The 13,884-nt window shown below is 32.6% G+C and overlaps 1 protein-coding gene across 1 annotated transcript in view; it reads right to left on the bottom strand.

Annotated features, from left to right (window-relative positions):
* The window catches only part of LOC103663878 (A disintegrin and metalloproteinase with thrombospondin motifs 6), a 175,439-nt gene that overhangs the window by 153,624 nt on the left and 7,931 nt on the right, over positions 1–13,884 (bottom strand). The window contains exons 2-3 of the mRNA XM_040622694.1: positions 13,788–13,831; positions 9,597–9,702 (exon numbers count right to left, since the gene is read on the bottom strand). Coding sequence (XP_040478628.1) covers positions 9,597–9,702; positions 13,788–13,831 — 150 coding nt within the window. The remainder of the gene's footprint in view (positions 1–9,596; positions 9,703–13,787; positions 13,832–13,884) is intronic.

Genomic DNA, 13,884 nt, shown 5'->3' with positions numbered 1-13,884 from the left:
TATAATCTCAGTCATCGGTGAAATTTAAAATCAAGATAAATAAGCAAAGGAATAAAAGAGAGAAAGAGAAAGAAACCAAGAAACAGACTCTTAACTATAGAGAACAACTATAGAGAACAACAAATGGTTACCAGAGGGGAGGTGGGTGGGGGATGGGTGAAATAGGTGAAGGGGATTAAAGAGTACACTTATCATGGTGAGTACTGAGTAATGTATAGAATCGCTGAATCACTATATTGTACACCTGAAACTAATATAACTGTATGTTAACTATACTGGAATTAAAATTAAAAACTTAATACAAAATAATAATGCATATATAGTACATGGGCATACTATCCATTAACAAAACAAAACAAAAAAACCCCCACAATGGATGGAATAAACAATTTGAATTTCAGTTATGATGGGATTTCTGGGTGTTGATATTTTTGACTTCTACACTTGGCACAATAATAAACATTTGCTAAAATGAGTATGGATTATATTTATAATAATTTGTATGCTCTAAAAATTCTTTTTAAATACTGAAATCATTTCAAGACTCTTATCACCGCAGTAGTATAATACAAAGAATCAACAGGAAAAAAAGCAGGAAAATTCACAAAAACATGGAAATTAAACAACACATGGCCGAACAAATTGGTCAAAGAAGGAATCAAAAGTGTAATAAAAAACTACTTTGAGACAAATGTAAATGGAAAAAACAACATACCAATTCTAAGAGGGAAGAGTATAGGGGTAAATGCTGATATTATTAAAACAAGAAAGATCTCAAATAAACAATCTAATTTTGTGCCTCAAGGAACCAGGAAAAAAAGAAACAAAATAAGGCCAAATTTTGTAGGAAAAAATAAAAAGAACAGAAAAGAAAGAAATGAGTGAGTACTAGAAAATCAATAGAAAAGATCAATGAAATCAAGAGGTACTTTTTTGAAAAGATAAGCCAACTGACAAAACTTAAACTAGAGTAACTAGAAAAAAGAATTTAAAGAAATATAGTCAGAAATTAAAGAAAAGATATTGCAATTGATACCACAGAAATACAAAAATCATAAGGGACAATTACAAACAATGATACATCAACAAATTAAATAAGATAGAAGAAAAGTAAAATTCCCAGAAATATAACCCACTAAGACTGAATCATGAAGAAACAGAAATTCTGAACAGAAAAATAACAAGTAAGGAGATTGATCAGTAACCAAAAACCTCCCAAAAAAAGAAAAACCCAGGGACAGATAAATTCACTGGTGAATTCTACTAAACATTTAAAGAATTAATGCCAATCCTTTTTAAACTCTGCCAAAAAACTGAAAAGCAACAAATACCCCCCAAAGTCTTTTACAAGGAACCAGCATTACCCTGATAGCAAAGCCAGAATACATTCAAGAGAAGAAAACTATAGGCCAATGTCCCTGATGAATATAGATACAAAAATTTTGAACCAAATAATAGAAAAATGAGTTTAACAATACATTAAGATGATCACACACCATGATCAAGTAGGATTCTTCCCTGAGATGCAAGGATGGCTCAGCACATGCAAATCAGTTAAAGGTGATACATCACATTAATAGAAAATAATAGAAAATAATAGAAATAATAATAGAAAATAGAAAATAGAAAAAATAATAGAAAATAAATAGAAAAATAAAAATCATATGAGGATCTCAGTAGATAAGCAAAAAGGATTTAACAAAATTCAACGTTCCTTCATTTTAAAAACTCTCAACAATGTGGGTGTATAGAAGCAACAAACCTCAACATCATAAAAGCCATATATGACCAGCCCACAACTATATTATAATCAATGGAGAACTTTTAAGCTTTTCCTCTAAGATCAGGAAGAGTATCTAATCAAGAGTATCCTCTATACTCCCACCTCTCCTATTCAACATAGTAAGTCCTAGCCAGACCAATCAGGCAACAAAAAGAAATAAAAGGCATCCAATCAGAAAGAAGAAGTAAAATTACCTCTGCTCAGAGAGGACATGATCTTATATATAGAAAATCCAAAAGATTCCACCAAAAAATAGAACTAATAAACAAACTGAGTAAAGTGCAGACTACAAAAGTCAACATACAAAAATCAGTTGTGTTTCTATACACTAGAACAATGAACAATCTGAAAAAGAAATAAAACTATACCTTAAACAGTAGCATCAAAAACTATAAAATCATTACAAATAAACTTAATCAGGAGCACCTGGCTGGCTGAGTCAGTAGAATGTGCAACTCTTGACCTTGGGATCATGAGTTCAAGCCCTAATTTCGGTGTACAGCTTACTTTTTAAAAAATTTAATTAAATGAATTAATTTTTATATTTAAAATTTTTTAATATGAATTTTAAATAAAATTCATTTAATTAAACTTTTTAGAGATTTTTATTTATTTATTTATTTGACAGAGAGCAAGACAGCACAAGCAGGGAGAGTGGCAGAGGGAGGCATTGGGCTCCATCCTAGGACACTGGGATCATGACCTGAGCCAAATACAGATGCTTGGCTGACTGAGCCACCCAGGCTCCCTTAATTAAATTTTTAAAAAAAGAAATACATTTAATCAAAGAGGTAAAAGACCAGTATACTGAAGATAGTAAGAAATTGATAAAAGAAACTGAAGATGACAGAAATAAATTTGAAGATATCTCTTGTTAATGGATAAGAAGAATTAATATTATCAAAATGTTCAAACTACCCAAAACCATCTATAGGTTCAATACAAGTCCCATCAAAATTCTAATGCCATTTTTCACAGAAATCCTAAAATTTGTATGAAATGACAAAAGACCCAAAGATTGCCAGAGCAATCTTGAAAAACAACAAAGCTGGTGGTATCACAAAACTGGAGGCAATGGAACAGAATAGGAAACCCAGAAACACACACACACACACACACACACACACACACACACACACACGGTCAACTAACATTTTAAAGGGGTGCCAATAATACTCAATGGGAAAAAGACAGTCTCTTCAATAAATGGTGATGGGAAAACTGGCCTGCAAAAAAAAATGAAATTAGACCCCTACCTTACACAACTCATAAGAACTAATTCAAAATGAATTAAAGATTTAAGTGTAAGACCAGAAACCATAAAATTCCTGGAAGGAAATATAGGGGAAAAGGGTTCTCAGCATCACCAATCATCTGGGAAATGCAAATCAAAAGCACAATGAGATATCACATCACACCTCTTAGAATGGGTAATATAAAAAGACAATAGATTACAAATGCCAGCAAGAATGTGGAGAAAAGGGAACCCTTGTTGATGGGAATGTAAATTGGTACAGTCACTATGGAAAATAGTATGGAGGTTCCTCAAAAAAGTAACAGAACTACCATATGATCCAGAAATCCCACTTCTGGGTAAACGGCCAAATGACTATCTCAAAGAGATACCTGCACCCCTACGTTCATTGGAGAATTATTCATAATAGTCACAATTTAGAAACAACTTAAGTGTCCCTCAATGGATAAAGGGATAAAGAAAATGGATATATAAATACACACACACACACACACACTAGAATACTATTCAGTCATAAGAAGGAAGAAAATCCTGCCATTTGTTTCAGTGAGGATGAACCTTGAGGGCATGAAGTGAAATAAGTAAGATCAAAGACAAATACTGTGTGATTTCACTTACGTGTAATCCAAAAAAGTTGAACTCCTAGAAACAGTGAGTAGACTGGTGGTTGTCAGGGACTAGGGTGTGAAGGAAATGGGGAGATATTCAAAGTGTACAAACTTCCTGTTATACAATGAATAAGTTCTGAAGGTCTCATGTAGAGTACTATGACTATAGTTAACAATACTGTATTGTATACTTGAACATTGCTAAGAGAGTGGATCTTGAATATTCTCACCACACACACACAAAAAGGTAATTATATGATGTGATGGATGTGTTAACTAACCTTATCATGGTAATCATTTCACAATATATACGTGTATCAAATCATCACGTTGTACACCTTAAACTTATACAATGTTATATGTCAATTATATCTCAATAAAGCTGGAAAAAAAGGGAGAAAACACAAATTACAAATATCAAGAATGAATGGTGGAATATCATTATTTATAAGACAGACATTTAAAAAGACAATAAGAGAATATTATAATAAATTTGACAATTTAGTTGAAATAGTCTAAAAACTTTGAAAGATATAATTCACAAAAAAATTCAAAAGATTTATATAATGAGCTATCCTATATTTAATTTAAAAAATAAATTATTAATCAACAATCTTCCCATAAAGAAAATTCCAGGCTTAGATGGCTTCATTGGTAAATTCTATCAAACTATATAAGGAAGAAATCCCATCAACCTTATGTATACAAGCTCTTCCAGAAAACAGAACAGTTCCTAATTCAATTTATATGACTGTACTCTGATACCAAAACTCAAGAAATACATTAGGGGGGCTTGGGTGGCTCAGTCAGTTGAGCATACAACTCTTGATTTTGGCTCAGGTCGTGATCTCAGGGTCTGGAGAGGGAGCCCCACACGGGGGCTGGACTGGGCATGGAGCCTGATTTGGATTCTCTCCCTCCCTCTCCCTCTGCCCCCTCCTCCACCTTACTCATGCTTTTTCTCTCTCTCTAAAAACATAAAATTAAAAAAATGAGAGACAATAAAAGAAAACTACAACCAATTTTTAACATACTCATGACAGAAAAAGAGCCTCAACCTTTACTTCATATTATATAAAAAAATTAACTCAGAATAGATCATAGATCTTAATATAAAAACTAAAAGTATAAAACTTCTAGACAAAAATATAGAAGAAAATTTTCACAATTTTGAAGCAGGCAAAGACATTTTAGGACACACAAAAAACCACAAACCATACAAGAAAAATTTTAAATTGCGCTTCATCAAAATTTTAAAACTGTTTTTTTACAAAAAAAGAACATTAAAAAATGAATGGTAAACAACAGAGTTGGAGAAAATATTCATATTATGTATATATGACAAAGACTTTTTACCCAGGATATACTGAGAACTCTTGCAACTCACTAAGAAGAGACACCACAGTTTGGAAAAAAAAGAAAAAATGGGTAAAAGATTTTGAACAGACTCAAAGAAGATAGTGAATGACAAATAAGCATATGAAAAGATGCTCATCATCACTAACATCATTTACCAGAAAATAGATGATTAACTAATTAAAATTACAATGAGATGCCACTAAAATGTATAATGATGGCTAAAATAAAAAAGACACAAACAAATGTTGACAAGGATCTTGAAGTAATCAGAACTCTCATAGATTGCTAGTGGGAATGCGAAATGGTATATAGCCACTTTGAAAAACCTAACATGTACCATACTACAGCAGTACCACCCAAGAGAAGTGAAAGTATATGTCCAAACAAATACTTGTACATGGATGTTCATAGCAGTTCTATTCATCATAATGGCCCCAAACTAGAAGAAAACCTAAAATGTGGTATCTGCTATTGCTACTGACAAGGAATACTAATCAGAAAAAAACAAAAAACAAACAAAAAAGTTACTGATACACACAATATGGGTGAATCTCAAAAGCATTGTGCTAAGGGAAAGAGACTAGATACAAAGAGTACCCACTATATAAGTCAACTTAAATGGAGCTATAGAAAAGACAAGTCTAATCTATAGTGATAGAAAGTAGATCTGTGGCTGTCTGGGCCCTGGGAAAAGGGGAGGAGAGTGGAGACTGACTGCAAAAGGGAACAAGGGAACTTTTTCAGGTAATGAAAATGTTGATATCTTAATTGTGCTAGTGGTCAAATGGTTAGATACATTTGCCATAATTCACTGAACTACACACAAAATGTATGCATTTTTATTGTATGTAAATTATACTTAAATAGGTGTTTTAAAATGTACTCAAGGGAAAGCAAACTCTTCCAAAACACACAGAATACTTCTTAACTCATTTTGTAAGACTAACATTATTTTGATACCAAAACTAGACAAAGGCATTGAAGTCCCAAATACTAGTTCCAAATCCTAAAATTCCCTTAGTGTATTAATTATTAGTCTTCTTTATGAAAGCACAGTCTTGATCAAGCATTTAGAAACACCTAGGTATTTGTAACAAGAGAAAGGAAGTTTGGATTAAAGAAAATAGTAATAAGAGCTTCCTAACACAAGTAACCTAATTTACAATTTTATCCTGAAGCCTGCCACATATCTCCTTAAAAAAAAAAATCATCTCCTAACCAATCTTTTGTATCCCTATTGGTAAGACCAAACATTGATAATGATTTCCAAAAGCAAAACCAATATATACCCGCAGCTTTCACTAAAACATTAAACATTTCCATAAATTTTGTCAAAATCAGTTATAGTGCACTAAATCATGATTAAATATTAAATGAGTTAAGTCAACTAAAAGATTTATGATCTTACGAACCTATTCTTTTCTGTGAAGAAATATCAGACATATACAATAGTAGAGAGAGTAGCATAATGAATTCCCATCCATACGCTATCAAGATAATAAAATTCAAGATGTTGCTATTCTTGCTTTATCTTTCTCTTTTTTTTCCACTTTCTTTTAAAAGCAAACCTCAAACATCCTGTCATTTCAGTCCTGCATAATTCAATATGCATCCCTAAAAATTATGAATATTTTTAAGATCTCTTTTTAAGATTATTTATTTTGGGGGGCACCTGGGTGGCTCAGTCATTAAGTGTCTGCCTTCAGCTCAGGTCATGATCCCAGGGTCCTGGGATTGAGACCCGAGTCAGGCTCTCTGCTCGGTGGGAAGCCTGTTTCTCCCTCTCCCACTCCCCCTGCTTGTGTTCCCTCACTGTCTTTCTCTCTGTCAAATAAATAAATAAAATCTTTTAAAAAATAAGATTATTTGTTTTTGTACAGTATGGAAACATTAGTTTTCTCAATACACAAGAAGTCAGGTTGAATTTTTTAACATCATACTTTTTTCCACTGCCAAAACCTATAGCAACTACATAATTAATTTAAAAATCTTTCAATGAGCATTCTTTTCTATAAGATTTCATTAATTGCCTTTGGCTTAGAGCTACATTAAAGCTAGATATGTTATTTATATAGAGCATAAACCCTCAATCTTTTATTTTACAATAAAATTAATTTCTTGTTTTCAAAAGGCACAGAGAGAAATAGAAGTCGTGGCTAATATGATCACCATACGGGTCACCGGAAAACAAACAAACAAACAAACAAAACAAACAAACAAAAAATGGTTACTAAGGCCTAGCAAAAGAAAAGAGAAAAAAGTTATCCCATAGCTGTTCAAAATAGATAGTATATCCATCCCTATACAAGTATACAGTAGGTGCAAAACCATATTCGACACACTGTAAAGAATACTAGAAAATCTTCCAATGGTCTAGTGATTCAGTGGGGGCACTTCTCAGTAACTCATTGTCAAATAGTCTTCATTGTGATAAATCTGCAGATATCATTACATCACTTAACATCCATCCTACTAAATGATACAAGTTAAAACTTCAATATACTTTAACTGAAAACTATACTTGACATATTTACCATGGCTCTTGCTTTGTGTCAAGAAGAATAGGGAACACAGTATTTTAGGGATGACATGAGTTGTGCCAGAATTGACTTACTAAGTTTCTTAAAGCTAAACCTTAAGATCTTAAAAACAAGTAAAGGGATCTTCATCCAAAAAAAGAGATTTTTCCTAACTGAGCAAATAATAATTTGATATATTGAAAAAGATACGTTAAACATACCCTGCCCCATTGTCTGGGGAAAAGGGAATGGAGGATGCGGACATATTAATCAACCGGACATAGAAGGATAGCTGATTTTTCTTTTGTCAAATAACACTTTTGAATGGAAGCATTTCTTCTGGCTCTCAAAATAAAGCATTTTGTAGATTCCCCTTCTCTCATTTTTAGCAATCACATTATCAAACAAGAATTAGCTGTTACTTCAAAGAATATAAATCTTAAAAGGTTAATTCATATTCTACTACTTCTTCATAATCACCTATATAAGGCACAAGCCATTCATCTTAGGAAGAATTAAAAGGAATTACCCAAGAGGCCAACAACAATAACAAAAATCTAGGAAGGCTGAAAGTTGGTCAGTTAGAATCTTCATCTCAGTAAAAGACACAAAGAGAGATAAACCCTACCTCAGTTATTTAAGTACATACAAAAGGAGACTTATAATGCATATTGACATTGACTAACTTGTGACTGCATGAGGTAACAGTGCTCTCATACACACATTATTCATCTGCTCTATGTTACTTGTCCTAACCTTTCAATTTAATTGAATCTAACAGAACCTATTAAATTCAGTCTGGTTGCATAAGATTATGACAGTCATTAATGAGCCAGACTTCTAAGTGCATTGAAGATAAACTGACTGGGTAAGAGGGCTTTCTCCTTTTGTTCCCTTGCTGTTTACTGCAATGAAAACTAGAATGCTAATATATTTAGGCCTTCATTAAAAAAGTGTAATACTGACCTTCCGTCATATCTGAATCAAGTTAGGTTTAAACTTGCTGGTTACTCACCTTTATACATAAATCAACACTGTTTGGTAAAATTTAAGTCGCAATCTTCAAAATAATGCAACAGACTGACTCAATTTCACTCTCCACTTTGGGGGGGGGGCGGAAAGCAAGCTGAACTACAGATTTATCTCGGGAATGACCTCTGAGGCAAATGTATAATAAACATTCATTTTTATTTGTTCTTTCTTCCCCATCCATTTCTCTACCAAAAAGCAGACTGTAAAACTTAAATCATACAAATGTCAGGAGTTCCTGCAAATAGGCTGCTTTTTTTAGTTAAAAATGTTTGACTATCCTTTTAAAGTTTTCGAATTTCTCTCCTTCCACATGAGCAGACTTTTACATTTACTACTGCCTGTTGCTTGAAAAAAGAAAGTAAGGATTTTATTGCTATGTGTGTGCATGTGGGGGGATAGCCATAGGACAGTTTTTGGCACAGATTTATTTAAAACAAATATTAAAAACTCCAGATCCTTCTAAAAAGTGATGAGAATGATATCCCTCTACTCTTTGTAACATCAGTTTTGACTGGTTTTTTGTTTGTTTGTTTGTTTTAATTTCAATGACATATTACACCTGAAAACACAAGTTACATAGCACTGATTGCACAAACTTTATGTCTGGAAAATGTATGCTCACAGCTGTATGAAGAGTGAAAACTCAAAGTAGATTTTATGGTAGTGGTGTCGATGATTTTAAAAATATATAGGTACTGTCACTTGAGGAAAAGAAAGATCATTTAAACAATTTAACTTAGAGAAACTGGGTGATGAGCAGACCATGCTAAAGGTAAATTATTTCAAATATATATAACAAAACTTAAGTGTGGTTCATTCACCACTCTAAAAATATGGGTCATTGAATCAGAAGGATTATTTAACAAGTCTCCAGTTCTTAAGATGATTTATCCCAATACCCCAAATGATAACATTCTCTACTGAAATCAGACAAAAAGGCAGTAAAGTATGTTTGAGCACAGGCACTCCACACAGTAGTTATGAGTTGCTCAAAAGAGTGGAGTTCTGAAATTTATTTTGATTTTCTTAAACTCACTCACTTGTGACCAATCTCATGTGCAATGGTAAAAGCTGAACCCAGGCCAATGTCTTCATTAATGCTGCAGCTCCTTTCAGGCTCACACATTCCAGCCACAGAGGCCAAGCCTGAATAAACAGAAGGAGACACAAAGGGTCAAGCCAAGGTGTTTCAGTCTTAAAAAGCCCATGCTTATAAATGCCTGGATTCTTTTTAATAACCTCCATGCACAGAAGGAGCAGTTGGCAAAAGGTTAACTTTCTAGTCATTTGCAAAATCACTGGGGGGAGTTTCACTTTGCCGGCTAGACATTAATATTTTTTGAACTGCAGTCAGTGCTGGAAAATGTCTAGACTAGGGGTTAGATTTATAAATTTTACTTCTGGTAACTTGGGACCACCTAGTAACTTGAGCCAGAAGAGGGAATTCAAGAAAGCATTTCTATTTTAACATTCTTCAGGCTGTAGAAAGCAAAATATATCCACATTATTTTTCTAAAGAGATCTGTTTAAGTTTAGTGGGTTCATAAAAATATACAAGCAACTTTTTAGTTACCAAAAAAAGGGAATCCCGAATGGTATTTTTTTAAATGACATTTTTTTATAAAAGCAAAAATGAATGATTCAAAAGGAGAACTGTTAAAAATAGGAGGTTTTGCATTTTTTTAATCTTCTGAAATTAGTCCTGATAGTGATGCAACAATTTCTTTAGGTATTTTAATGGAAAGAAAGACATTCGCACATTCAGTGGTTATTCGCTCTCCCATCCCCCTTCAATGCATTAGTTTTACTAATAAAGCAAAAAACTACAGTGTTAATTCACTGATTCTAGTGAAATGTTATGTTCTCAAGGTATCTCTCCCATGGGAATTTTAGCTTATAAAAGCTTTCATATTTACTTCCAAATGCGCTCTGTGAATTAGTACATAACTTAAAAACAGTACTTAGAAAAAAGAATTTCTGTGTGAAAAATGTCATGTGTTATAAGGAAACAAATGCCAAATCACACTTAAAACATGTAGGAACAAAAGTTATTTAAAAGAAATTGAAGGAAAAGTAAGAAAAACATTTTATATGTTAGTAGTCTACTATCATTACCCAAATAATAATTATCTAACCACAAAAAGTGATTTGAATCCAATTCAATGAATATTTATTGACTGTAATAAGCAATGTTCCATGCTAAGTACAATTTCCCAGTTACACTAATTTGGAACAGTAAAAGCCATTCAAATAATATTTTTACTATCAAGAAAGCTCTAGAAATTGTTTTTCTGTACCTCCTAATATAAAATATAAACATAATAGCCACACTGGAACAGAGTTGAGGTCAGTGCTAGATTTGCTAATTTGTTTTATGTGGAAGGAGCAGGAGCTGGGGAAGGAGTTGATTTTTGTCTCTGAGTTACTGTAAATAATAGTGTTATCCTTGTGTGCCCTTCCATCTAATTAGAAGTCTTGGACCTGAAGAAGAGGAAGAAAAAAGAGGGACTAGTTGGGGAAGGTGACTTAATTTTTTTGGTTAATCAAAAATATTTCATAAATGTTAGTTCTAAATTCCACTGAGAGAAAGAGAGATAGGGAAAGAAAGAATACCAAAAACGTTTGCAGTAGATTATGTGGCTAAGCTATTGAGTTCAATATCATCCATGATATAGGAAAAACAAAGCCACACTGAATACTGTTTCTGTTTTGAGCTTTATGAAATTTGGTTAGAAAAACAATTACTGAGATTATTGTTAAATTAACACTTCTTATATTTCCCAAAATATACTATTCCATGGGTTAGATTTTTATTTGTTGTTACTGTGACTGTTTGGTATATACCATGTGGTAATATTTTTAATGACTCCCCAAGGTGTATTTGCAAACACAGATTTACCTCTGTATCTGATATAAAATTAACTTAGCTGTTCTACTGAAAGAACAACTTCAGAAAGTACATATTTGGGAAATAACTATTCGTTAAAAATACAGAGCTAAATCTTAAATGAAATAAAATAATTTAGATGCTAATCTATTTTCACAACCCCTGCTACTTTCTGTATTCCTATAAAACTGAGGCTGTCAAAGTTCTTATGTGTGATTGTGTTAATAGGGGTTTGATTACTATTTGGGTCATTTAGATTTCCTCAGTTTGATGGCCACAGTTTGCACCCTTAAATCTACTTAGCCATGTTACAATTGGTCATCAAATGTACTAAGCAAGAGAATATGCAAGTATTAGCATAAAAACCAACATCAAAGTTGCCAGAATGACCACCCAAAAAGAAAAAACGTGACCGATTCTGTACTGATAATATATATTTCATATATGAAGGTCAACATATGTATATATATGCAGTTATTCAGTTTTCACCATGAGATAGCATGAAAGATAATTTATAATGGTTTATAATTTGAAAAGTTATTTATATTGAGCTTGAAAACGCATTGACATGTACCAAAGTATTAATGTATTGATTTTGGAAATTAATGAGCTATAAAAATAGGAATACATATTTGGGAAAGAAAGAGATGTAGGGTAGAAGAATATCTCGAATCTACTTGGTAACAATAACAACAAAAGTACAGGCAGTGTTATTACTAATGTCCTAATGAAGAACATACCTCAGTGTAAACAATCTACCTTCAAAAAGCAGAATAGAATGTGTATAGCTATATACATGTGTATTTCCTCAGAATATATATATATATGTACTAGAAAAATAGAAGCTCTAGCTTATACCTCCTTTGAAGCTTAATGTCTATGGTATTTAAAATTGATCAAGCACTTAGTAAATGCTTACAGAATTTGAATAATAACAGAGAGGTTAAGTTGAATAGTGTAATTTCTACAACAAATAGTAATACCAGTGAATTTTTACAGTACTTCTTTATTAAACATCTTTGTATTTTTTTCCTTTAAGTTATTTTCACAATACCCCTATCACATAAGGGCAGATATTGATCCTACTTCATAGATAAGGAATTGAGGAACAAAGACCTAAATGAAGAGGAAAGGGTAATGCACTGAAACTGTCAAAGCCAGTTGTTAGTTTCCAGTTTCCACTTTAGGGTACTATCCAATGGATTATGTTGCTCTTGTTAACCTAAAAACCTAAATCTTTTTGATGTGAGATCTCTCAGCAAAAAAGAGGTCTTTCTACATTACGCTTTTTAACTAGCAAACTTCTCTACCCTAAATACCGATCATTGGCTAATTGGATTTCTTCTTTAGCCTTAAATCCTGAGGGAAATGGGATAGGAGAATACTGGAAAGGCAGATAAAAATCAAGAGAAATATTAATCTCTAAAGAGAGGACTTTCTGAATTCCCCCAGGAAATTGGGTAACACCTTTTCTTCCACCTCTACTTAAATTTGATCTTCCCAAAATTCTTATGAGGGGCATAGGAATAGATTTCATAATTGTTCCTTTACAAACAAGAAAATTGAGACTTGTCATAGAGAAACTAGAAAATTCACCTTCAGGTGCTTAACTTTTGAGTTCGTAATAAGTCTCTATGACACTAAAAAAATTATCTTAGGAAAAAAGCTCCCGTTCCTAAAAGTGACTCTAGTTGCTTAACAATTTAGTCTACTTGAAAGCTATCATTTCCCCCTGTTTGAATTTGCAGTTAACTCTTAACCAGGACGAAGTTATGCTCTGCAACAAAATGTGACTTTTTAAATTCTAAAATACTGCAGAAACGCTTTTTAAAAAACAAATATTTGGGAAGCACAAGAAAGATAATCCTGTCCTCTCTCTCTACTTCTGGCTATAATATTTTACAAAAATATTTTTTACTGTTGCTCAGGTACTGAAAATTTCTAATATCTTAATTTACGGGGATCGGACATTAAGAACACAATGTCTCCCTTTTAAATATTCCCTCCTCTACTTTCCCCCTTTCCTTTCCTAGCCTGATATTTGAAGATGCTGCGTTGGTTTAATTTGTTCTCAAATTCCTTGGTATTTTTGGAAAATACATTACGGACTGGTAACTTTTGATTCATCATGACTGTTTGAAGATTTAGAATCATCTTCCAAGTTGTTTTTAATCATCATTCTACTTGTTGTCTAGTAAGTGACATACCCACAGGGGTCAGGTTTAACAATTTATAGGAATAATTTCAGATGTGCCAGAAAGGAAAATGACCAAATTAATATTAAAGAGTAAAGCCACTGGACAAAAAGACAATATCAATTATCCTCCCTTTATAAAAAACTTACCCAATGTTCCACAGGGCTTATTTTTATAAGTGCAGATATCATATCTATAGAGGAGGAAAAAAAAAGAGATGAAATTTGTAATCTGATCAAATTTGTA

This window comes from Ursus maritimus, unplaced genomic scaffold (assembly GCF_017311325.1).
Source record: "Ursus maritimus isolate PB19 unplaced genomic scaffold, ASM1731132v1 scaffold_5, whole genome shotgun sequence".
Classification (NCBI taxonomy): domain Eukaryota; kingdom Metazoa; phylum Chordata; class Mammalia; order Carnivora; family Ursidae; genus Ursus; species Ursus maritimus.
This window is presented reverse-complemented; position numbering and strand designations above follow the sequence as displayed.